Source organism: Protomyctophum bolini, assembly GCF_963924005.1.
Source record: "Protomyctophum bolini genome assembly, chromosome: 22".
Taxonomy (NCBI): domain Eukaryota; kingdom Metazoa; phylum Chordata; class Actinopteri; order Myctophiformes; family Myctophidae; genus Protomyctophum; species Protomyctophum bolini.
In genome coordinates, this window is record NC_137883.1 from 27,038,810 (window position 1) to 27,065,502 (window position 26,693).

Sequence of the window (26,693 nt, forward strand, 5' to 3'; positions counted from 1 at the left end):
TGATTAAACAAACGTTTGATTGATTGAGTTGTACAACGTTATACAACCCTAAACTAATTTTAGAATACACTACACAATACAATACAATTTTAGAACATATTTTGCACGTTCCATTTTTTTACTCAGAGATCCCTTTAGCTACACATGTCATATTTCCAGGCAACGGACCTACACATGTCAGCTACCATAAACCACTTCAAGTTATTAGGACGAAATAACTGACAGGAGTGACGGTGCTGTGCTGTGAGTAAACTAATAGGGGAGAGCCGCCAAGGATGTAACATTTTGCACGTTTCATTCTTTTACTCAGAGATCCGTTTAGCTACACATGTAATATTTTCAGGCAACGGACCTACACATGTCAGCTACCATAAACCACTTCAAGTTATTTTTTTGATAAAACAGGTCGGGAGTTATTCAACCGAACGTGGACGCTGTTTCAGTGTTACATTTGCTGCGCATATCGGATCAATTGTAACGGCATGCATGATAAATGTAACAACGCTAAAAAACACCATTAAACATATCGTTCTCAGCTTAAAGCAATTACATTTCATTGAAGCAACTCCTTAGCATTGTTTTCATACCATGGATGTGATAAGAAAATGTATCAAACATAAGGGAAATATTAAATAGTATCGGGTGTACCAGTACCAGTTTGGCCATTTCTTTTTTTTCAATGGGGCAATACATTGATTAAACAAACGTTTGATTGATTGAGTTGTACAACGTTATACAACCCTAAACTAATTTCAGAATACACTACACGATACAATACCATTTCAGAACATATAATATTGGCCAATATGTCAAATATGTAAATATTACATATAATGGCATTGAATGGAAGCGGACCATTTGTAACACATGTTACAAATGACCCGCTTTTGCAAGTTTTCTTTGCAGTTGCTTACAGACCAGAATGAACGTGAATTCCGTCTAAACACGATGCAAACTAATGAAGAACATAAGCATGAACACATCCATGTGGATTTTTATTCACCAACACCAAAGACAAAAATTGTACCACACATATACTCCAGGTGTAAAATTAGACGCATTTTGAAGGTAAACACTTCAAACTTCAAACTCCTGGCCACGTAGAGTACGTTGCTGTACACATACTGACGCGATGGCGTCATGGTGGCGTTGACCAATCAAGATATAACGTCCATGTTACAACCGTGAAGCGTTACAACCTTGGCGGCTCTCCCCTACATTTGTTACTAACATTAGGTTGTGGCGAAGTAGACACGTGGCCAGCAGATACTGTGTTTTGGACAAACAGGCTAGGTATTGGTGTTGATTTGGGTCAACTGGACAAACAGCGTGGTGTTGTTTTGTGTCTGTGTTTGTGTTGGAGCGCCTCAGTGTGGCCGTACAGGTCATGTGCAACCTCTTCCACAGAGAGATGGAGACACTAAATCTCAGCTGGACAAACATGTTTGCATGCATGCATCGCTGCCTTGCATGCTGTGTGCTACTGTTGAGTCTGTCACTTACTTTGACTGATTTATGGCATTGTCTTTCTGTTAAAATCCAACTATGTTAATTTAAGAACTCTGGGCATATAGGTCATTGTTTATTCACTGTGCACACGTGTAGCCTATTGTATGTCAGACTGTATGTCTGTCCCACAGTCACAATCCTTTAGTACTTAGGCTGTGGAAATATTCAGGACAAAACAATGGTACATTTCCAATAACCCATTCGTTACTACATGTGGAGTCAACTCCCGCCATTTATTTCTTCCCATAGTGCGTGGCAAAGTCGCTCTGGGATGAGTGCGCGCGTAGCGCGCACGAAATTCTAGTTGTCTTACATTTTCATTATAGGCAATACAAACACAATTCAATATTCTTCAAGCTCACAGTGCATTGCCTCGTGTGTGAGCCGTTTAGGTAGACATGCTATTTTCACTATAATGTCGTAGGACAAAGTACAGTATCGGGTTTTAAGTGGTAAAATGCTAAACTGAGAGATGGATTACACAAAGGATGACAGCGAAACCCTTCGGTGACTGTCAGATTGCCGTTGGATCATCACAGAGTCAGTGTTACACAGGGTGATGTCGAGGGGTTCTCCTATAATCAAACACACTATGCGCTCCACTGTCAGGAAGGAAACAATGCCTGGGCTACTGCACATCAAAGCTGTGGGTCGGAAATTAAACCCCACACACGGTACCACCCTCTCTCCCCCCTGGACTCCTGCTGTTTACAACTTTGCTTCATTTATCCATGATGAAAGAGCGCCCCTGGACTTCAAACACTTTGGGAATAATTCCTTCAACACACCTGCCCTATACTGCAGAAGCAGTTCACTCAGAACCAGTGTTACCCACTCCATCCATTTGGATCTATCCATTTCTATTGTCAATTCTATTTGTTTCCAAAAGGATTTGATTAATAAAAAAAAGAAAAGAAAAACATCTATCAGAGCTTGTAGATTGGCTATTTTCACTGCGAAATGGGGCTTAAATTCTGAATTCAGAATGTAATTCGGTAATCTGTAACATAGCACTCTAGTGTGTACTCATAGTTTCATTGTGCAGATGAATAATTCTACTGTTGTAACTGTTGATGTTAGGCTCTTAGCTTGCTTATGATCCGTGATGACTATATCTATGTATTTGATGTATTACCATGTGTTGTTCTTGCTTACTTTAAATTGATCTGGCCCCGTTTGGCTCATGAGGAGATTCCAAATGTAGCCTGCTGGCTACCTTTAGGGTCTCGAGCTGAACATGTCGGGAACAACTGGCCTAAACATCTGGAACTGTGTTCAACGATGATTTCTCTAACGGTCGCGTCATGTCTTTCCATCAACAGTGCTCTGTTATCATTCTGTTTGTTGTTTGGCTCAGTGTTGTGTACAAATAAGCTGACATCATCATTCTTTACTAAGCGTTAAGTGCTTTTACAGGAATAAGGGCTGTCGGTGACTCAGTGGTGCCAACACCAATGTTACCATGTGTGATTGAGCTTGTTATTAACACCCCCAACGCCCGGGGCAACGGAACACATTTAGCGACGCACCAGGCGCTATCCCAGTAGCTAGATGTAGCCAAACCACCCCCGAGGCGATCGACAACAACGGGAGGTATGATTAATTCTAACGCGACTAGCGATCCGTCTAAAACATAATCTTTGCTTAGAATTGGACGGAATGATTTAAATCAAGAGTTATTCACGTTTTAAGATTTATGATCTGATCGGCTTAAATGGGGGGGAACATTTTGGATGACGTCCCAACCGAAAATGACGCTCCCAGCCTGTGGAGAGATGTGATCGGTTTTGATATCAACAAAGATATGTGGATGTAGGTTTCTGGTGAAGAAGACATTTTGGGGTGAGATCAAATTTCAATACAAGCCTTAAATATAGGTGATGCTCCTCATTACCGGAGGCAGATGACACTTGTTTGAAGTATACACTTTGCGGGTGGAAATCAAAATGACAAACCCAGAGGATTTGTCTTGGGTAGAGAGAGAGAGGGTCATTCCCTGTTCACGCATTAAAATGAGACAGTTTTATTTGGGGTTCTCAGTTTCCATCTCCTGATGCGTTTCCCTGAAGCTCTGATAAATCACTTTGAATTCCCTCGGTCGACTGTCCTCACTCAGTGGAAACTTCCAGCTGAGTCACTGATCCTCCTGTTTTATGTAAGCATGCATGTACAGTGTACTGTATTGTGTACCGTAATGCATCCTGTTCTATGTTTTAACGAGCCGTTTCGACCGAAAATCAACCGATAATTCCCGGTAGGTTACTTATTACTCCGATCTTATCTAGCCGATCGGACCTACTGCATGTAGTCTGGCGCCTACTGGCAGCGATTGCCGTTGATAACACGTTAACCGATCATATCGGTCATGTTGCAGCGCGGTCCCAATATTAACGCATGTTCGCCAACCTTAATCCTGTCGTTTTCCCGGGTTTTCGTTTTATCAAATCGGCAGAGCATGTCCATACTCGTCGAAAACAATCGTACTGATCCTAAGTGATCACTGCGAACAGTCGAAACAGGTGGTTTTATCCACACAGTATACAAATGCATCCGTTTATGCCTTATACTGTACATGCATCCTGCGTTATGATTTACACCACTGGTTCCCAAACCTTTTCACGTCAAGGACCGCCAATTTGAAATGTGAAAAGATATTCCAGGGACCCCCATTTAATGGCATTTCTATCTCTGGGACACCAATTTATAATGTAAAATCAATGTTAATTTAACTCTGAGAGTGTACAAATGGACCTGTTAGGGTTCATTAAATTACGGTAATGCCCTACTTGATCATACTAGAGTCACACAACAGCATCAAAAGTAGTAGATCTACAAGCGCGAAACGTGGCGCGAAACGGCTCGCTTTGAGCTTGTTGATCTGCTACTTTTGAATTTGAAATGAACACTTTTGGACCCCCGACAGAGACGACATCCAGTATATACAGGCATCCTGTTTTATTCTTTCTACATAGACACGCATCCTCAAGCATAATCCCACGTGCGTGCAAAGCACAGTGCACTAATTGAGTGTTAATGGCGTAGTATATTTCCCCAGACATTGTAGTCTGCCTTTCCTTGACAACCTCTTAACCCATTCTGCCGGGAACCCATTTCGGTGTTCAGCATCATGTTATGCTTTAGCTATTGAAAAATAGCAGATCTACAAGCTCATAGCGCGCCACCGAGTGGCGCGCTACGAGCTTGTAGGTCTGCTATTTTTGAAAAATCGAAGAACGACTGACATTTTTAGAATCTGATCTCAGGTCAGAATGGGTTAATCAGACCCAGTGTGTGTTCAGTGAAAACTTCGTATGAATCTGATCTCAGGTCAGAATGGGTTAAGCCCTATATTTGTATACCGTACGTAATTTATTAAATACATTTTGAAAGCTTTCACCTATAACGATTAACGACGTGGCTAAAATTGGAATGCCAGGTTGAAAGCGGTTAAAAATATCTAGCTGAATCTGGACATTGTCTTAACCACATAAACCCTCTGAACTTAATGAATGTACCTGAATTGGGTCTACTACTTGGGTCGCTTTTTACTTGCACTTTATACTGTACTATACTGTACTGATCTAATGTTGCACCTTGAATGCCCAGTACACATACGCATATATTATCTCAGATACAATGCCCTATATCTTACTTACTCCTTATCCCTATTTGCCATTTTTTACTATTTCATTTTTCTTTCAAATAGTACAAATAGCCGATCTACAAGCTAACAACGTGTCGATGTAGATTGGCTAGTTGAACTATTTCTAAATGTTTTAAAATAGTAAAAAAAAGTTTAGGGATGAGGGGTAAGATGGAGCCCTACAGTATGTGTAAATGTATTTGTGGAAAAGAGACCCGTTGGTTGTACGGCTGTACAGCCTGTAAACAAGATAAGATAAGAGAAACCCAACAGCTGTGCTGTTTGTGAAACTAGATCAATTATCTGAAACCCTTTACTTGTACTTTTTGTGGAAAAAAGCACTCAAACATTTTTCTTTCCTGCCATGATCTCCTTACTCCCCACGCCCCCTCCCCCCTCTCTTCCTCCCTTTCTTGTATTTCTTGGAAAAAATGACACGATGGGAACGATGGGAGAAAAGATGACACGATGGGATAAAAGGAATTTCACCCACATTTTGCTTGTAAAACTGTGATGTAACAATAACGCTGATTCTGATTCTGATCTAAAAGCTCACAACGCAACCCTGAGCTTGTAGATCTGCTATTTCTGGCTAATGTTTCCACCAGAATATGGTTGCTGGGGGTTAAGTGGTTACCGTAGCACACATTCTAAAGTGATGCATCGCTTCAATATAGCTTTTATATGGCGCTACAGTGGCCAGATGTGAATATAGCTGACCCAGCATTCAAATTATATTACTGTTATTGGCTTGGAGGGTCCATCTTACCTGGGATTTGTTGAAAATGTCATGTAATTTGGGTTACAAGCGAGAGAACAACTTTGACCCGCTCATTAAATGAAAAGGCCCAGACGAGTACATAAACAATTGGAAGGTTTGATGACTGGAAAAGCCATGGGGACTGCCTGGCTCTTTAAAGAGACTCATATGTGGAACATACCTTGAGCCCAGGTGGGCCAGATCGGCCTGGGTTGCCATGCGGACCGACAGCACCCTGTGGAAAAGACAGAGAAGGGGGTCAAAACATCATAACATGCTCATTGAGATCCTAATCACTCTTCATACCGCCGCCGTCGGGGGAAAACCTTGCATGTTCAAGACTTTTCAGGAAATTGGAGAAAAATAATAATGTGTTCAAAATAATGCATCCAATGTAGCATTATTTAGTCACAAGCTCTTGTTAATACTCACTATTGGTTTAATATTTATAAAACCCACAGGCCCACTTTCCCTTACCGCCTTTCCAAATTACTGAAAATTGCCGATCTGCAAGTTTACAGCGTGTCGGCTATTTTCGCTATACTTTTGCGCAACACTCAAAGTAGGGCGTTCATTTACAAAAACACAGAGCAAATTGAAATATGGACATACAAGGTTACTGCCCTACGGCAACGGTATTATTGACACAGTGCTGCTGAGGTAGACTGCCACTATTCAGACTGGGAGGTTAGGGGGCCAAGGCTGTCTGGAGAACCTCTAAAAACCTCTTTCCTAAACATGAAGTGAGTGTGTTAGTGAGGGTGGTTAGGGATTTGGGACTGGGGGGGTGGGGGGATGGGGGTTAGGGGGTTGCAGGAGACAGAGTGAAGGAGCCTCCATCATATGGATGTGGTTTTGCCCCATCCTGTTGCCTTCACACCGCACAGCCTCCCTATGGCAGCGCAGCCCTGCTAGTTGTGTGTGTGTGTGTGTGTGTGTGTGTGTGTGTGTGTGTGTGTGTGTGTGTGTGTGTGTGTGTGTGTGTGTGTGTGTGTGTGTGTGTCTGCGTGCGTGCGTGCGTGCGTGTGAAATTAAGCAAACGAACCCATGTCTAGAGTCGTGGCATACTGGTAATGTGAACCCAGTCACCCCGTGAAACTGGTATTCATACGGAGAGAGATGGTTTGGAGAGGCTCAGTGACTCTCCCCTCTAGAGAGATGGTTTTGAGAGGCTCAGTGACTCTCCCCTCTAGAGAGATGGTTTCGAGAGGCTCAGTGACTCTCCCCTCTAGAGAGATGGTTTTGAGAGGCTCAGTGACTCTCCCCTCTAGAGAGATGGTTTTGAGAGGCTCAGTGACTCTCCCCTCTTGAGAGATGGTTTTGAGAGGCTCAGTGACTCTCCCCTCTAGAGAGATGGTTTTGAGAGGCTCAGTGACTCTCCCCTCTAGAGAGATGGTTTTGAGAGGCTCAGTGACTCTCCCCTCTAGAGAGATGGTTTTGAGAGGCTCAGTGACTCTCCCCTCTAGAGAGATGGTTTTGAGAGGCTCAGTGACTCTCCCCTCTAGAGAGATGGTTTTGAGAGGCTCAGTGACTCTCCCCTCTAGAGAGATGGTTTTGAGAGGCTCAGTGACTCTCCCCTCTAGAGAGATGGTTTTGAGAGGCTCAGTGACTCTTCCCCTCTAGGATCATTAGGCCAGTCCTTCTCAAAGGGTGGTCCTAAATGTTGTCCTCAATGTGAGCTCACTGTGAAATGAAGTACATCTGATATTTTCGTAAAATGTCGACAAACAATGACAAATGTTCTCTTATGGGGGTTCCTGGCACAAAGTCTTGTCAAATCATGTTGTCCACGGTCAAATACATATTCTATGATTTGGAGACATTGAAGTAACAGCCACTACAGACTGTGAGCATAATTTATTCTTTATGGTTTAAATGTATTGTTGTTTGTTTGTCTTATTTATTGTGTATTGTTATTTTGTATGTGATATGGACTCTGAGTCTGAAATAAAGATGGAATTGGGGGTCCTTGTTTGATAACCACTGCATCATTTTCAACCTGTTCTTGATCAGGGCCCACTTGAAAATCTCAAACATATTTGCAGCCCACCCATCTGACCACCCAACTGACCACTTGTTAGTTTTAACCTGTAGTGCATATCGGGAGTGACGGTATTGACTGTAGGACTATTGGTATTTCTACCCAACGTATGCACCCCAGGGGCAATAGGATCTATTACATCGCTGTACCCACACTGTACATCATTTGGTGTTATTATATTTTAATAAAAAATAAAGCGTCTGCTCACAGCGTCACACTGAGAGATAAGGTACATTTTCAGGTCTGATGACTTACATGTACCAGAGGATCTGTTCATACTGTACTGTACTCGAACGGCTTAGCAATTCTACATTCTCACTGATAGCCCAAATCAGACTTTTGGCCTATCCAGAGTAGAATCTGAACGACAAAGACAGCCAATCAGATCCCATTTTGGGCGGGAACCCTTTTGGTGTTAGCATTATGCTATACTTTAGCTATTGAAAAATAGCAGATCTACAAGCTCATAGCTACGAGCTTGTAGGTCTGCTATTTTACGACTGACATAGAAACATAGCTTTTTCAGAAAACTGTCAGGATGTAGAAGACATTTTTAGAATCTGATCTCAGGTCAGAATGGGTTAAACATTATTAGTTGGGGGCCTGAAGAGCAATTCAAATCAGATTCACAAAGACGTGTCTCAGTCTGCACGCTGACGAGGGATTCATACGCTGGCCAACAGAGCAGGTCTCAAAACATGTCACTTTACTCACACCTATGTCGTTATGTCGTGTGTAAGCACAGCAACCAAAGCCAGGGGTCATCAACATGTCCATACACGGACAAATGTGTCCATGGCAAAGTGGCAAAGATTTCCTTTTTAACACACCCCATTATAATGTTCTTATTTTTTATCATAAAACCCAGTTACTGAATGTCAAGTCTCCAGATTTTCTTCTGAATATGTAGAATATGTACACTGATTTACTACGACACCACTACGAGTCCAACTAGTACTAGTGGTTCTCAAATGTTTTATTTGGAACCAAATGGAACCAAATGGACCCGTACACTCTCAGAGTTACAGACCCGTTATGGTCTTTCAGGGCTAGCTCTTTGTGTGTTACTGTCCGCTCATTTTGTATGTCCGTGTGCAAAAATGTAATTTTGACAAAACATGTCCACCACAAACCATCATGGCGATGACCCCTGACCAATGCAGATAGGTCTAGGATGACTGAATAATACATCAATCCTGACCAATGCAGATAGGTCTAGGATGACTGAATAATACATCAATCCTGACCAATGCAGATAGGTCTAGGATGACTGAATAATACATCAATCCTGACCAATGCAGATAGGTCTAGGATGACTGAATAATACATCAATCCGATCTGATCACTGCTGTCAGGCCTACTCCTAAAGATCAGATTTGAGAAACAGAATCAGATTGGCCTGCAGCCTGAACACAGCCTCTAAGAGGGTCAACTCCACGTCACCTCCCTCTGAGGGAGCTTTTTTCCTATCGCCCCCTTGACCTCGTGACTGCCCTCCACGTGGCAGGACATCCCGGGCCGGGACCCCATTCGTCCCCCTAAAGAGGGGTCAAGGTTCACGCATGCCAGAGAAGGGCAAACAAAGACTCATGACCAACGGGCGAGAGAGTCGCGTAGGCGAGTTTCACCGAGGTGAGACAGAACACTTCAGTGAGGCCACTGCGCCCATAGTAATTACGCCTCTGAAAACACTAGCTACTGTAACCAAAACTCAAACTGGCCCAGTGACCACACAGAAAAGAGACATTGAGGTCTGTGTTGTTAGACATACTGGTGTGCACCAGCAGCTGACCGGATTGCACGTCGACCACATAATTGCAACATTCCTTGTTCGATTCCCAGCTCGAGACCTATGTTTCATGTCTTGCTCTGGCTCTGCCCTCACTCCATTTCCTGTCTCTCTCTCTTCACTGTCCTGTCTAAGAAAACAAAAAACAGATTAAATTCAATTGTATTATAGTGCCAAATCACAAGCTGTATCAAGACACTTTGCATATAGACTCAATGTTTTCCACCATTGAGCAGGCATTTGGTGACAGTCGTAAGTCAAAACATCACCATTTTGGGCGGGAACCCCTTTTGGTGTTAGAATTATGTTGTGCTTTAGCTATTGAAAAATAGCAGATCTACCACTCGTGTCGAAGGGATTTACTGTATGCGTGGAATGGAAGGACAACATACAAGCTCTGTATGATACGTTTTATTTATTCAGAGGGATTTCCTGATATCCACTATTTACTAATAGTGACAAAGGTTTCCTGATGGGACCACACTGATTAAAAACGTTCATGATCATGAAAGTGATATTTTCACACAAACTAAATATTTTTCTATTTCCTCCAGCATACACAGCTGCAATTCCCATGGGAGTCCACGAGTCCAGACAGTGTTAAAGGAAGCTGCTGTTCCCCACATAAATACTTCCACAAACTACACATTTTTGAATTATAGGCTTCAAATTAAACTTGTGGTGGACCACAGTTTGGGCAGTGCTCTAGTACTCGCTGCTGGCACTGACATTTCCTACAGCACATCGGCAGCACTGGCATGTTATGTCTGCCATGTCACTTTCTCATACAACAGGTGTCTAATTAGGGAATTGGAAGGCAGAGCACAGGCATGCAGCTGGCTGTGGGAAGGCTATCAAACCAGAAACCACCGACTTCTGATGCAGTGCGTCAACTATGGTCACTGTGGTAATAAGGCTGCTAACTTTGTGAAATTCAGACTGATTCTAAAATGAGACAAAAGTGGCCGCAATGCAAACAAATAATAGCTCCTAATGTTCTAAGTTATGGCAGCCTGCATACGGCCCACTCTGGGGCATATAAATATCTGTTGTTAAATCTATACTTACATTTGCACATGAACACCATGTGTGCAGACGTAAGTCAAGAAAAAACATATACTTTCCTGGTTGTTAAATGTGGATCATGCATATGTATGTATGGCATCATTGACCAATTTAGATTCCCACAATAGTGCAAAACATAGCATATATTTCATGCTAGATCATTTAACAAGTTATGTTATAAACATAGACTTGTAAAGATATACCGTATACAGCCGGCATATAAACATGAAAGGCATCCTGTGTGATGCCGTGCCAAAAGACAGCATGGGGGGTAAATCCAGAGAGCATTAAGGCCCCAAACCTTTTCTTAATGAACCTTTTATGCCCAATACTTCAACAAATAGCCAAAATAGTTGATACGCAAGCTCACAACACATCACATTGTGAGCTTGTAGAAGCTTTTGCCTGTTTGGTTAAAAGCCAAACAGCCAAATATTTAACGAGCAAGAAATCCAAAGTATTACTTACACGGACACAGTCAGTTATAATGTAGTAACGGTTGTTCGAACTGTAATGTTATCCCATAGACGTATGCGGAAATTTAAAGCATAGTATTATATAAATGAAATAAAATAAAATAAAATAATTTGCCTGGCTCATTTCAGTTGGGCACCGTCGCTATTCAGCATGACTCAATAAAGATTCAATTCAAATAGAACATGGCTTGGATTTGATTGACTGCACGCTGGTACATCATTGTAAGAGATCTGCCAAACAGGGGGGCTGCAAAAACAGAGACTCGGCGTGAGGTCTGTGTCTTTAATATCCTGGAGCATATTACAGTTATGTTCCATGGGATACTGATCCATATACACAGCTTAGACTAGGGATTACACAGACCCTTAAGAAGCCGATCTGTCGCCATTGTGCTACCAAAACAGCCTCAACGCTGTGACCTCAGTGGAACACCGGCGGTTCTCACAGCCAACAGAGCTGTGTTCACCGTCATCCATCGGAGATTAAGTATTTTAGTACTTTATATCGCTGAACGAACCGTCTGCTAATGCTTGAGGTTTGAGCTGCTAACAGACTCCAGCTGCTCTGAATTAGCTGTAAGTGTAGGTGAGTCGGCGTCGAGGAGTTTCTGAGAGCCTATATAGTCTTTATTATGCCTGAGGAACTGTTTGGTGGGAAGCGTGACGCATGATGGATGACGGCCTCTCTCACCCAAAGACAAAGGATCTTTTGACCCATGCAGGCTCCAGACAGGCAGACAGCTCCAGTCAGAGAGAAAGATGGGCAAAAAGCCCTACCTACATGGATACAGTGCATAGTCATCACATTGTATCCACCTAACCTAGCCCTCTTTGCAAACAGTTTCCAACCAGCGTCATTCTACATGACCAGACAGTCTGCGACAACCTCAAAGCGGTCGTCATGGACACCAGACCATGCCACACACCTTCATGTGGACATGGGGTTGCCATGGTGACAGCAATCTCACACTCACGTGTGTGGGGTCAGAGGTGAAGGTTCAGAGTGGGGCTCGGGGGGGGTTCAATGGTGCCCTCTGTGTCGTGTTGCAGTGGTAATCCTCAGGCTGAGCTTCCAGGAACTCCCTCTGTGACGACAAACCTGAGCGCGCGCGTGACTTAACTTTCTCCTGTACAACCAGGATAACTCTGCAATGGATCAGGCCATAGCATTTCACTGTAGTCATTTATAGCGTTGTTGCTGACTAACTCTTCAAAAGTTAACAAGGCACAGCTGTCTGCAGGCCCGGTCCCATCCAGGGAGGAATGCCGAACCTGCAGTGCAAAATTGGATGCCGACATGATTATTTCAGCAATCAACAAGACAATCTCTTCGGCTAAATCAAAACCATACCTCTTTCATCTGGCCCTCAGGCGGCATTTTAGATCATGTGTGTCTGTCTGTGCAAGTGAGTAAAAGCCTGAGCTATACTATAATAGCCGATCTACAAGCTCACAGTGCGTTGCGTTGCGTGACACCCTGTGAGCTTGTAGATCGGCTATTTCCAGAAGCATAAATCAGGCTTTAGGGTTCATACAGTATGCCTAAGTGTTTACTTGCGTATATGGCAACAGCAGTTAGAGCTGAGAAATGCTTTTGTTTATAGGAATGCTTCATCCGTGTCGCTCTCTCTTTATGTATTCCAAGCAGGTCATAAACAACACACACAGGCACAAACGTCTGCGAGAGATTAGCACTATAGTATGAGTGAGTGAGTGAGTGAGTGAGTGCGCGTGCGTGCGTGCGCATATGTATTCACGTTTTACTGTGTCTGTGTCTGTTCACAGAACGAATGTGGGGTCAAAGTTAGACGTCGTCGGCATGTTTGGGAAGGACATCTGTAAATCAGCATCACAAGCGAAATGTCTTTTCAAGTGTTTTCTTTAACCGAGAGTGTCTTGTTTTCTTTTTTACTATTGGCCTTTTGTAAAGCAGTCACTTCCAGTGACAATGCTGCCACAAGCAGTTCACCAGTGTGTTTGTTGTGGCATGTCTGCCCCACTGTAAATGGTGGCTGGTTGGTACATATTGCCAATGAATGGAGAGAGGTTTGGATTTACAATATGGGCTTAGCAGACGTAAATGACATAACTCTCACACACTCTCTCTCACACACGCAAACACACACACACACACACACACACACACACACACACACACACACACACACACACACACACACACACACACACACACACACACACACACACACACACACACACGCGTGTGTGTGTGTGTGTGTGTGTGTGTGTGTGTGTGTGTGAACCCACTTCATCCAAATTCTTTCAGGATAAAGTTTTGATTCTTCAGCCAAGCCTGTTGAAACCCGAAGCCTTTCCCAGTAGGTTGTCTCAGTGCTCTATTTATTTAACACTTAACAGGGTTACTGGAGGTCAGGTTCCATCTTGTCAGTGAAATGCTATAAATACATAGGTCAATTCAATTCAATTCAATTCAATTCAGTTAAATTATTGCAGTGGTTTTCAATCAGAGGTCCAGGGACCACCAGTGGTCCTTGAGGAGGTTCCAGGTGGTCCCGAGCTAAATGATGGAAGAGTTGGTAACCAAATCTTTAACTCTTGAGAGCGTAACATGAACCCAAATGGACCCGTACGGGTCCATTTGGTTTCATTTTACACTTTTGTACACTTTACAAAATAATGGGCCTTGATGTGAAAAGGGTTGAAAACCACTGCTTTATTGTCATCGCAGACGTGTGCAATGACATGACATTGTTTTGATGAATAACCTGCAGTGGTGTATATGTACTAAATAATCTGCCCAGGTTTCAGAGCCGGTAAAATGCTGCTGAGGTGTGGGATGGGGTTCTACTGAGGCTGGGCCGGGTCGCTCTCTTACACGCCAAGCACACAGTCCAATCTTTGTGGGCTCAGTGGGAGGCTAGGTTTGCCATTAAAACAACAGGCTGTAGCCTGTAGCTCAGTGGGCTTCATATGGTATAACTACACAGCAAAATCACCCGGGTTCATTTCAACGTCAAAGTATAAACATTGACCTATATGGCAATGAGGGTCTATTTTAAAATAAAGCACATTAAATTAATTCCTGTTGCTGTGTACTATTAGAGGCAGGGTGTGAGGTGCGGCTGCAGCTTAAATAACTCTAATTAGAGCCAGACAAAGAGGTCCTTGTGGCTCTTAAATGGTGGGGGTTCCCTCGCCCCTTCCAGGACGTTTGGAGTTTCACAGTGACGGAGAAAAACATAACCCATTCTTATGATAGATCCCCCATGAAGTACGCTAAAGTGAACAAAACCTAGCAGTCAGAACAGAGGCCGTGCCTGTGAAGAAATTATACTTTTCATTCCTGCGAGGTGTCAACTGAGCTTTCTGCAACACAGCGTTCATTTATCAATTTGTAACTACCTATTACACGCACGCAGGTTAAAGCTGAGATATGGAACGCAATGCAACGAATAACACATTATTTGAACCAACTGTATGGTAGACTCGGGTAGAGTATGTCAATACAATATAAGCAGCACATCTGCAAGGGTTGAAGGGTCCCTACCCTTCCCCTGAATGAACCCCTGCTGTCGGGTAGGGCACCCACGGGTTGAAGGGTCCCTACCCTTCCCCTGAATGAACCCCTGCTGTCGGGTAGGGCACCCACAGGTTGAAGGGTCCCTACCCTTCCCCTGAATGAACCCCTGCTGTCGGGTAGGGCACCCACGGGTTGACACCAGTGGTGGAAAGCAACTAAGTACACTTTCTTAAGTACTGTACTTAAGTACAGTTTTTGACGTATTTGCACTTCACTTGAGTATGTCAAATTTGCAGTACTTTTACCTCTACTCCACTACATTTCAGGGGAAAATATTGTACGTTTACTCCGCTGCAATTACTTTAGTTACTAGCTCTGGTCCATAGCCTTCTACTGCTTCTACCATTCTGCCCTGCAGTATAAGGCTATGGGACTTTACCTCTGGTCCATAGCCTTCTACTGCTTCTACCATTCTGCCCTGCAGTATAAGGCTATGGGACTTTCGGTTTTAAATCTCAAATCGAAATCAGACCAGCCTCTCCTCTTTAGCGTAAATAAAAAATAACGTTTTTGCTACTCACCAAAACAAAGGCGGGTTGTGTCATTAGAAAGCCTACTTTCCTTAGTGGACGCACTCTGAGCCCCCCACCACAAGACACGTATAAACGGTACTTTGTACCGTTTATACGTAGATCAGCTATTTTCCAAAGATTTTTAGACTTTTGAAACATGAACTGGGACTGTTCGGCATAATTAGTACTTTCTACTTTTGGTACATTTCGAGGCCAATACTTTAGTACTTTTACTCGGGTACAATTTTGAACACGTGACTTGTGCTTGTAACGGAGCAGTTCTATATTCTAGCATTGGCACTTTTACTTGAGTAAAAAACCTACTGGTTGACACCACTACCAAGTGAAAATCGCAGAATGCGGCTTTAAATGAACAAGTCAGCATTTGACTGTGTGTGTGTGTGTGTGTGTATACTGCAGCCTCTCTGACTGAGAGGGGAGCGCAGGGATTGGGGAAGCCATGTGCTCGCTCACTGTGTTTACAGTGCTTTTATTGGGCATCCTGTGGCACACAGGGAACCTTTTGAAAGACCCTCTTTATAGGAGCTTTCCTGTTTATGCCCGGAGGTGGGAGGTCAGCCACTCACAGCCCTATGCTGAATAGGGTCAATCTGACTCCATACCAAAACTGTGTGTGTGTGTGTGTGTGTGTGTGTGTGTGTGTGTTGGGGGGGTTGATGGGATGGATTGGCTCAGGAGGCTATTATTGTAATTACAGAAAATGGTCTGAGACTTTGTCTGCAAACCTATAGGACACAGACAGTCTTCTGTGTGTGTGTGTCTGTGTGTGTGTGTGTGTCTGTGTGTCTGTGTGTGCGTGCTTGCATGCGTGCATGCGTGCGTGTGCATGTGTGCGTGTGTGTGTGTGGTACAATGCTGTCAGCAGGGTCCCCTCCCCTCCCCGGGGGGTGATTAGCAGTCTGTTTGTGTTTTGCAACTCAGCCCCCAAGTAGCAGATCACACACACACACACACACACACACACACACACACACACACACACACACACACACACACACACACACACACACACACACACACACACACACACACACACACACACACACACACACACACACACACACACACACACACACACACACACACACACACACACACACACACACACACACACACACACACACACACACACACACACACACACACACACACACACACACACACACACACACACACACACACACACACACACACACACACACACACACACACACACACACACACACACACACACACACACACACACACACACACACACACACACACACACACACACACACACACACACACACACACACACACACACACACACACACACACACACACACACACACACACACACAGGACAGGGAACACACCAGACAGGTGTTGATGTATCTTAAGGGTTGGCGATGGAAGTTGGAGACATTAAACTGACCAGCTGATGACGGGGAGCGAGGTCAACCAAACAGCACCCTCCCCCCGTCTGCCTGTCCCCCCCCCCCAGGCTGACAGAACCCAGACTCACCCGAGGACCCCTCTTGCCTGGCTGGCCTGGTTTCCCTGAAGGTCCTGCCGGTCCCTGGAGATAGGGAGAGAGAGAGAGATAGAGAGAGATAGAGAGGTAATCAGTTAACTACCCACTTTCACTTTCTCTTTCTCTCAATGTTGTCACAACACTCCATGTGGCATTCAGGCTATGAATAATGCATCTAAAGACTGACTTTAGTGATGAGGTTAGTAGATAACTGCACATGCAAAGCCTACTTTCATGCACCATAAACCAGTTAGACCCTATTATGGATTTCTTTTTGCGAATGTTCTTTTATTTTCCGCAGAATGTCGGTCTTATTATTTTCTCTGAATGCTCTTCTATTTTCGCTGAATGTTATGACATTCCCAGAATGTGGGACACTAGGGTTGTGTGGTAGGTCCATTCTCTGAAAACTATAGCTCCTTTGTACCTTTCTGAAGTCACCCCCCCCCCCCCCCACCCTCCCACCTCTCAGAAAACGGGCCTTGCATGGTGGCAGAGTAAAAAAAAAAAAAACACACTACTTTTTCTCTGATGTAATTCCATCCCAAGGCACAGAAAGGTCAGCCTATCAATCAGGGGGATTGACAGGTTGTGGGGCAGGAAACTGTCGAAAAACACTATAACCAACAGGTCATTTCCTGCCCCACCCGATGCCTCTCGCTTTTTTATCAGCACTTATTCATTCATTTTCTTTTCATCAGAAAAGAGGGGGGGAAGTGAAGAATAACAGCGGGTTTGTGGCTACTGTGGGCACCCGAGGGCAGCCCTAGAACACCCAATAAGTGCTCAAAGCCCTGGACCGTATTAACGTAAATGTGGATTAAAGCCCTGCTCCATGTTTGGATAGTTATGGCCCCCCCGTTTAAATATCTGATGAAAACTCGGTGTAGAAACAAAGGAGGAGGCATAGTATAGATGGACCCATGGGAGTCTATGCTGAAGTAAAGGTGAAAGTTAGGTTGGTGAGAGGAGACATGCAGTGTTGGTAGATGCATAGTTATTATAATGTTACAATTTGATGCTTAGAACAACAGAGAGGTATAGGATTCTACTGGATATACACACCTGATGACCTTTCTCTATTCACAGTTAGTTATCATCACATCTCAGACAACTGACATCTGCGAGAGACACAGGGCATTCAAACATCCATGCGCAAGCACTCACACAAAATAAATAATACACAAAAATAGCCAAATCTGATGGTGAGATCAAGATCCTCCGGAACACAGCTCTTTAGCATAATATATGCTTCCTTGCGCTCACAGAAGGGAGCAGACTCGTTGTTTTTTTTACTTTTGGTGAGGGCCGCCGTTTTCTGCCTGGGATTCTTTTTTACACTCAGTCCTTCCTTTCTTATTTCCTTCCTTCCTTCCTTCCTGCCTTCCTTCCTTCCTACCTTCCTTCCTTAGATAAACTGATATTTTATTTCCTCCCAATTAAGCCAGGAAGCATGTTTATGTCAGGAAGCAGTCACTGTTTTGACCCCTACAGAAGGTGTGAAGCAGCACACCCTGGTACATCCTTAATGCTAAGCAGACTTCAGATTTTTCAAATTGTAGAGGTAATGGGGTAGTAAATGAGAGACCACATGAACCCCTTTCAACCTGAGCATGTCATTATAGCTGAAAAAACTATAGAAGAAACATTAAAAATAAATAATGAAACCACGTTTCAGATCCCAATACGATCAGACAATAGATCAGCTATTTCCGCTATTCTTCGTATAATAATGTATATAGGACTTCAAAATGTAGACAGCTCAGAAACAAGCCTATATACATACAGTATGTGGTGATTCCAATTCCAAAAAAAGATTGAAAACATTAATATTATTATTTGTATAGTTTCTATTACCGTAGCTTGGAATCCCCACCGGTGATGTAATGGGTACTAGTACTAGGCACTAGTAGGCAGGCAACTGGAATGCCCACCTCTGAGATGAGTGGCATCTCATGATTAGCATTAGTGATAATTAGTGAGATACGAAGATAAGGCGGAAAATGGCTGAAGTGGTCCTCTGAGTCAGTAAACAAGCACTCAGGACTCAAGGGGCCAAAGCATGGGGGAGATGACAAGTCACATGAATGACTGACTTGGATGTTTTGTATGGTGGCGTTACTTAGGCCTTGTCCTCCAGCAAGGTTCCAGATCAACAATGAGACAAGACTCATTTAAAAAGCAGTAAATGGCATGGAATGACAGGCCACTAGACTTGAATGACATGGTCATTACACCTCGTCCCAGTTTTATGGCGGTCAGTAGCTGTGTGATGTCACCAAGGGTGGTTAATGACGAGTGATTACAGCTGGGCATGTCAGGGCACTGCGTTCAATGGAAGCCAGCGACATGAATATACAAAAACACATACGCTACTTACGTGCTACAAAAGCTACAACATCTACAAAGCTACGGAAATGTTGAGCTGGTTTCGACTTCAGCTAAAGAAAAGACACAAAGCTACACATAGGCAGTGTGGCTTTGTATCTTCCAGTGTGAACGCAGCATTACGGAGCCATCAGTGTGCAATATCTGTGAGCAATATCAATGCCACAATGCTGTCTGTTCACAGTTCACAGACACACACACGCATGCACAAGTCATACATGCACGCACACACGCATGTAATGTAAATTGTAATGTAATGTTCTCTATTGTCTGCTTGTTTATGTATATCAAAATTAACATATCCAGTGGTCACCGAATCTCCTCGACTCCTCCACAACTGAACTTAACCTAAATTAGACAATTGCCCTGTTCGTAAATTACTTCCTTGCCGCAGGGTCTTCAGTATGTTTTGACGTGAGTCTCCCGAAGATTGCTTCTTGCATTCAGGTCAGACAGCTATACTACGTAATAATTATCATCTACTCATGACTGATCTGTGGACCCAGACCTATAGTCTCTGCTATAGTGAAATACTGTAGGGTTGTACAAAAGCTGTACACATCAACAAAAACACATCTACACTCAGATTTTCATGCTATACAGATGAAGCAGTACGGAAAATAATCAACTGGATCAAGCTCCCAAAATCCATGATTTTATGGGGATGTGCTGTATACTGTATGCATCATCAGCTCCTTTCTCTGCACGTGTCTATCACAGAGAGTAAACCTCTCCCACACACACCACTGTGCCCAGTATTGTTTAGTCATCATTATCCATGTGCAGAACTTTACACTGGTATCTGTTCATTCATAGATTCATCCTTGGACAGCTGGACGGTTATCTGCCCACTTACAATGTGGTTATTAGACTATTATAGGCTTCCAGTCCCCTCTCTCGGTCCCCTCAGTCCCTACTGAACGGTCCCCTCAGTCCCCTCTCTCGGTCCCCTCAGTCCCCTCTCTCGGTCCCCTCAGTCCCCTCTCTCGGTCCCCTCAGTCCCTACTGAACTCTCTCGGTCCCCTCAGTCCCTACTGAACTCTCTCGGTCCCCTCAGTCCCTACTGAACTTGGTCAAAAAGTCAAAATCATGCTATTTTGTGTGCCTTTTTTTGCTGTCGTAAATGGAGGTCGAGGTAAATGGAGTCATCATCTTTTTAGACTAGTACTGTATCGAAGAATAAGATTCTGTACTACTGTAGCTCTTGTTTGTCATTGTGGCTGTGGTTGAACGCTGAATGGTGCTTGGTGTTTACTGGCTGCCCTAACCCTTGCCCCGGCTTTGAAAACAGGCTGTGCAGCCAACACCCCCCCACCCCCCCTCTACGTCACACAGGAATCTGGTGGATAGACGGCAAGGCGTCAAAGCTGACACGCCAGGCCCAGCCTTCAGGGGTCTGCAGAGGATGAAGAAGGGTGCGACGGAGCAAGAGGAGGCTTTCTATATTGTTTCTGCCACTTCTCCTTTACGTCCAGTGACCTATGGCCAGGAAATATGGCCTTAACCACTTAAGCCCTATATTAAAATTGCCTAAAGGCCCACGCATACTCCAGTTTTAGGTGAGAAGCTGCTCACCTTCTTGGTGGTTAAGAAAAACAGAGGGAGGTGCTGGGATGAGCGGTGAGTCGCTTATGACTGCGGCGTGATGTTATGTTGTAGTTTTCCAAACCATCGCGGTGAGCAGTAGTCTATCACCTAAAAATCACACCCGTGTGAAGTGAGGGGCGCTCTTATCATCATCATCCCATTCCGGACAATCACATCCTATGTCCAGCTTTTAATGTTACACTACGACGTAAAACTGGCCATTCATTATGTATGGCATTTAATGTTTGTGTTAGGACAAGCTGGACATTTTGCGTCCTCACTTTTGTCTTCACTTTTTGTTTGTGTTTACACACTTTTGTCTTCAATGTTTGTGTTTACTCAGACCCTCAAAGCTGGACATAGGAGGGGCTAGCGCCCCTCAAAAAACTGGAGTATGCGTGAGCCTTAATGGCCGCACAGAAGGCCAACCACCGCCACAGGGTGCCACGTAACTTTGGCACAGACATAACCATAAGGATACGGGAATATATTGGCAGGACCATGGTCACGTCACTATGACTCAGATATAAACAAAACCTTTGTTTGGTAGCCATGTCATATAGCCATGTCACTAAGACTCAGACATAACCATAGAAGTATACCACATGGAACTGGGCGACTTCAAACTCGCCGCGCATCGGCAAGGACTCGAGGGAGTGCGTGCCTGCTGGCGTGCCGTTTGGATATGCGTTTGTCCAGAACCGCCGATCCGGCCAATATGTCCATGTATGGGCATGCCAATATACCAATGACATCATACATCTCCATATAGCCCATGGGCATAAAAAGGACGAGGACTGACACATACAGAGAGCTCCATATATTGGCATAAAAGGGACATAGGTAGACAGACAGATTCAGAGATCTCCATGGGCACAAAATCTGACAAAGCCCCCAACACAGACTTGTTCGGATCGGAGGTGCCGCATAGACAATGTACAAGATCACAATGTGTCACATTGCTTGTAGAGGGACTTATATTTGTCAGGTGAAACCTGACATACAACAGGCCTGTTTTTATTAGCAACCAAGTCATGATTGACTGCCCCTAAACCAATGGGAGTATGACCCTAATGGGAGTCTGACCCCATACTGCCTAGCCAATGCTAATGTTATGAGCTAACATTAGGAAAGCCATAACAAAACACAGCGATTTAAACAACAAAAGAACGTCGCAAACGAACGAAACAACGGCCGCGAGGTTGTGACAGAGAAACATACACGTTACCAAAAAAAGGAAACGTTAGCCTGTTAGGGGAGAAAAAAAGAAAAAGGGGGACAGATGCACAGGAGAGCTCTTGTTTCACCTGACAAATATGATTATGTCATCTTTTTTGTTTTCCGATGACATGGCCAAAATGGGGACACCAGTGGTCAAATATGTAAATATGCTCTCCTATGACGATTCTGTCTTTACCTCAATCCCAGACTAGGCTAGACTGCCAAGCATTCTTTTGTTACTGTTTGTTATTTTTCATTTGTCCCTCCAGTGTAGTCATTGCCAATTCCCTCCATGTGTACAGTATGTGCTGTGGTCTCCGTCACTGCCAACCGCCAGTGTTGGTCTGGGGCAGTGCTGATTTGATGACTATGACGAAAAATGTTTTAGTTGACTAAATCAACTGTAGATTTAGTCGACTAAAATCTCATGATATTTAGTTGACTAAAACTAGACTAACACTAAATCCATTCCGGGTGACTGAAACGTGACTAAAACTAAATGAAAGCTATTCAAGAGACTATGACTAAAACTTAAATCTAAATTTGCTGTCAAAATCAACGCTGGTCTGGGGAGTGTGCTGACAACAGCCTGTCTCCTCTGGTACACAACAGAGCCACGCCGGGCTGCTTCTCTTCACCCAGACAACAACCTGTCTCCTCTGGTACACAACAGAGCCCCGGGGCTGCTTCTCTTCACCCAGACAGCAGCATGGGAGCAGTGGTGGAAGAAGTACTCACATTTTGTACTTAAGTAAAAGTATCAATACTGCACTGTAGAACTACTCCGTTAGAAGTTTTCAAATGGCCGAAATGTGTATATAGGGCTAAAGTGGTTAATGTATGTTTTGTAATAAAAATGAAAGTCTAAAAGTAACTAGTAACTAAAGTTGTCAAATAATTGCAGTGGAGTACAATAGTACAAGGTAAATGGTGCTTTTATATAGCGCCTTTATCCAAGGCGCTTTACATAGATGGTGCATTACATTCACCCATTCACACACACATACACCGATGGCGGCGGAAACCATACAAGGCACCAACCTGCACATCAAGAGCAATTAGGGGTTCAGTGTCTTGCTCAAGGACATTTCGACACTAACCCTTTAGTACAAAATGTTTACTTTAGTACAATAGTACTGAAGTAAATTTACTTAGTTACTTTCCACCACTGACTGGGAGAATGTAATACGTAGAGGATCAATATCTCATTCCTGCTGTAACAAGGTGTCCCAAACAACCAGTAGAAGTCACTAGTGCAGCAACAAATACACAGTCCCCATAGGGCTGCCACCGTCATGACATTTTACCTCAGGGGTAGGCAACCTTTGGCCGGAGAATGAGACTCGCAGGACACTGCCAAAGACACCAAGAGCTCCCAGCCAGCAAACTGGTGCTGTGGGAACCAACACATGGGCACCGGTCACGAGGACGACCCATACTAACATATGTGGATGTACTCAAGAAAGATGCAGGAGCGCAAAGCACCAACGAGCTGGCCGGATGTATGACTGGCCAGGATGACTGGAGGTGACGATGGAAGGCTCGTCTGAGGACGACCCAGAGAGAGCACCGGTGCAAGAATTGGCACAAAGAGGGTGATCACTGGCACACTGGCATAAGTGTGTGAGAGAGGCCTTTTGGTAATAAAGCCTCTAAATAATCCTGCACATAATTCTACATTCATTTGAAACTCTGACCGGGGAGGGAGTCTGCGAGATAAGTGGGTTATTGTTCTGGAATGAGTCTAATGATCGTTATAAATATTTAAAGGGAAAAGGTTATATCCGTGGACAATCAAAATAAGTTGTACTTTTTTTTTATGTGGTGACTGTCATTAAAATGTATGTTGAAAATGGCACACTGACTATCTAGAAAATAAAAACATGGCACTTGGCATTTCAAAAAGGTTGCAGACCCTGTTTTACCTGACGATTAATTGTCATTATAACATTATTGGAACATTATGAATAAAAAATACATTTCTGTTGGGCTTTTCGCATTCGTAAAAAAACAAAAGTTGCACAGGGAAGATATGACAAAAAACACATTCAATTACCTTATTCTTAAAAAGATAGGCCTACATTAATATTGGAACTAGGCGATCTACAAGCTCAAAATGTGTCACACTGCGACACGTTTTGAACTTGTAGATCTGCAATTTCCACAATTTTTTTGATTAAAAAAAATACATGAACATTTTTAACTTTTAACGATTATGCAAAAGAAATATCGGTGATTATGTAATTAAAAACTTCCCTTCCGGAAACACACTCTTATTTATTTTACACTGGAGGCACTACTGCTGAGAAGTAAACCTGAGGCTCTGCGTGGTGGTTTTATCTCCACGCCACCTCCATGCCACCCAGCTGCCAATTATTTGATGTGCCCTACTACACGTCTTTGTCAATGATCCCTGACTGTTCCCCGTCAATGAAAGACAAGAGATGGATCAGAGATGGAAAGAGACCCATAATCAGACTGGATTATACTGTAACAGCCTAATGGTGAGAGTAGGGAGAGGACAGAGCTAGAGCGTGACCGTTCCGGAAAGTATGAGAGAGAGAGAGAGAGAGAGAGAGAGAGAGAGAGAGAAGTCATGCAGGTGGAGTCCATAACATGCTTTGCTATCATCGCGGTAAAGACCCCGACTAGCCAGCCAGCCAGCCAGCAAATACTACCCCAGCGGATACAAAGAACATAAGTAATAGATTCTTGTGAGAAAACGTCACACACATGCATAACATCATCACACACATGCACACACGCACAAAGGCACGCACGGACGGGCGCACGCACACACACACACACACATAATATGCTCGGCTGCTCGCGCACACACACACACACACACACACACACACACACACACACACACACACACACACACACACACAGAGCCAACCAAAAACAACAACCAAAAAACAGAGAGCAGGTGTTCTTACTGCTTTGCCTGGTTCTCCTTTGAGTCCTGGAGGTCCAGCTAGAAGGGAGAACTGGGTTGGTGCCACGTCCCAGCTCTGGAAGCCATCGGTGGCAGGCAGGGTGAATGGGGCGTAGGTGGGCCTGCTGAGTCGCAGAATGACTGGAGCCTTGGTGGTTTTGGCTTGCTTTGGTGGTTTGGTGACTGGTTTGGAGACTGGCTTGCCGATTTTGGAAAGTGACATTTTGGAGTTGACAGACTTTGACGGGTTAACTTTGGTGATGGTTGGTTTAGATGGGGTAACTTTGGAAGGATTTGCTTTGGGTGTTGTGGGTTTGGACTGTGTGGCTTTGGAGGTGGTAACTTTAGGTTTGGGAGGTGTCTTTTTGGCTGCAGTGGGTTGGGGTTTCTTTGGGAAAGCACTTTGATCTGATAAGGCAGTGTCAGGCTTCTTTTTGGGGGGTTTGGTGCCGGCGGTGGCTGGAACAGTGGGTTTCTTCTTGCTGAGCGGTCTCAATGTGGTCTTCTTGGGGCCGCTACGAGGGGTGGGCTTCGGTGTGGTGGGCTTCCGTGTGGTGAGCTTTGGGCTTTTCTGAGTGGAAGCTTTCGGGGTGGATGGTTTGGGAGTCGGGGCCCGCGAGGTTGGTGGTGCTCTAGTCCTGAGTGGAGCTGTGACAGTCTCCACCTGGAACTTGGGGGCCGGTGAGACGAGTCCAGGCAAGACTGTGTCAGGCACCACAGTTCCTGTGACAGGTGGAGAAGTGGTCCTGGGGCTGGGCTTTGTCAGGAGGGTTGGGGCCACGTACCTGACAGCTGATGCAGCGGCAGCGGCACTCCGGGCCAAGCTCAGCCCCAGGGTTTTCCTGGACAGGTCTAGACCCCTCAGCGCAGGGGATGCTGGGGTAGCAGTGACGTTGGCTTCTCTGGGTAAGATAGGCAGCAGGGGAGGAAGGTTTGGCCTGTAGGTGTCTGCTTCCCTGCACTGTTTCTTAACATACCTGCAGTAGTTGTGTGCTGCCTGCGCGGAGGGGATCAGGTCAAATTGGCAGATAGCTCCTTCAAACTGTGACGAGGTCTGCTGCTGGCTCATCTTCCCCAGCAGGAAGGAGCCCTGGAGCTCCAGAGCCAGCCCCTCCTCACTGTCCCACCTAAAGTCTGCATGAACACTCTGCTCTCCGCAGGAGGCATATAGAGTCACTGTGCGCCCACTTATTCCCAGCGCCAGCTGGTGCCACTGGCCATCATGAGCGTCGTAGGGCAGTGCAACCGAGGCGTTGGGCCCCGTGTGGAGGAGCAGCTGGCCCGGGGTGAGCTGCAGGCCGAGCAGAAGCTTCCTGCGGCCTGAGAGCAGGGAGAAAAGGAAGGCGTTGTTGACGCGGTGTGAGCGCACGCTCAGGACCAGAGCCAGGTCGGGCCAGACGGCCACTGGGAAGAGGGAGCGCAGTGGAGCCTCAACGCGTGCCCGCTGAGTGAGGATGATGCCTGTACGGAATGGAATGACACCTGCTGGCACCGAGCGTGACGCCTTCTCTCCCCGGAGCCCCAACTTCTGGAGGATGTCCACATCTGGGCAGAAAGGAGAGAGGAGTATTACAGCATCAAATATGCACCACGTGTGCAGTGTATGTAAATGTATTATGCATTATGCATAACATGTTATGTATACCATCTCGGAGCTGGGCT

General features: G+C 44.6%; 1 protein-coding gene across 1 annotated transcript in view; it reads right to left on the minus strand.

Annotated features, from left to right (window-relative positions):
* The window catches only part of LOC308310216 (uncharacterized protein), a 131,041-nt gene that overhangs the window by 88,492 nt on the left and 15,856 nt on the right, over positions 1–26,693 (minus strand). The window contains exons 3-5 of the mRNA XM_080756430.1: positions 25,033–26,576; positions 16,886–16,939; positions 6,094–6,147 (exon numbers count right to left, since the gene is read on the minus strand). Of these exons, the coding sequence (XP_080612556.1) occupies positions 6,094–6,147; positions 16,886–16,939; positions 25,033–26,576 (1,652 nt within the window). The remainder of the gene's footprint in view (positions 1–6,093; positions 6,148–16,885; positions 16,940–25,032; positions 26,577–26,693) is intronic.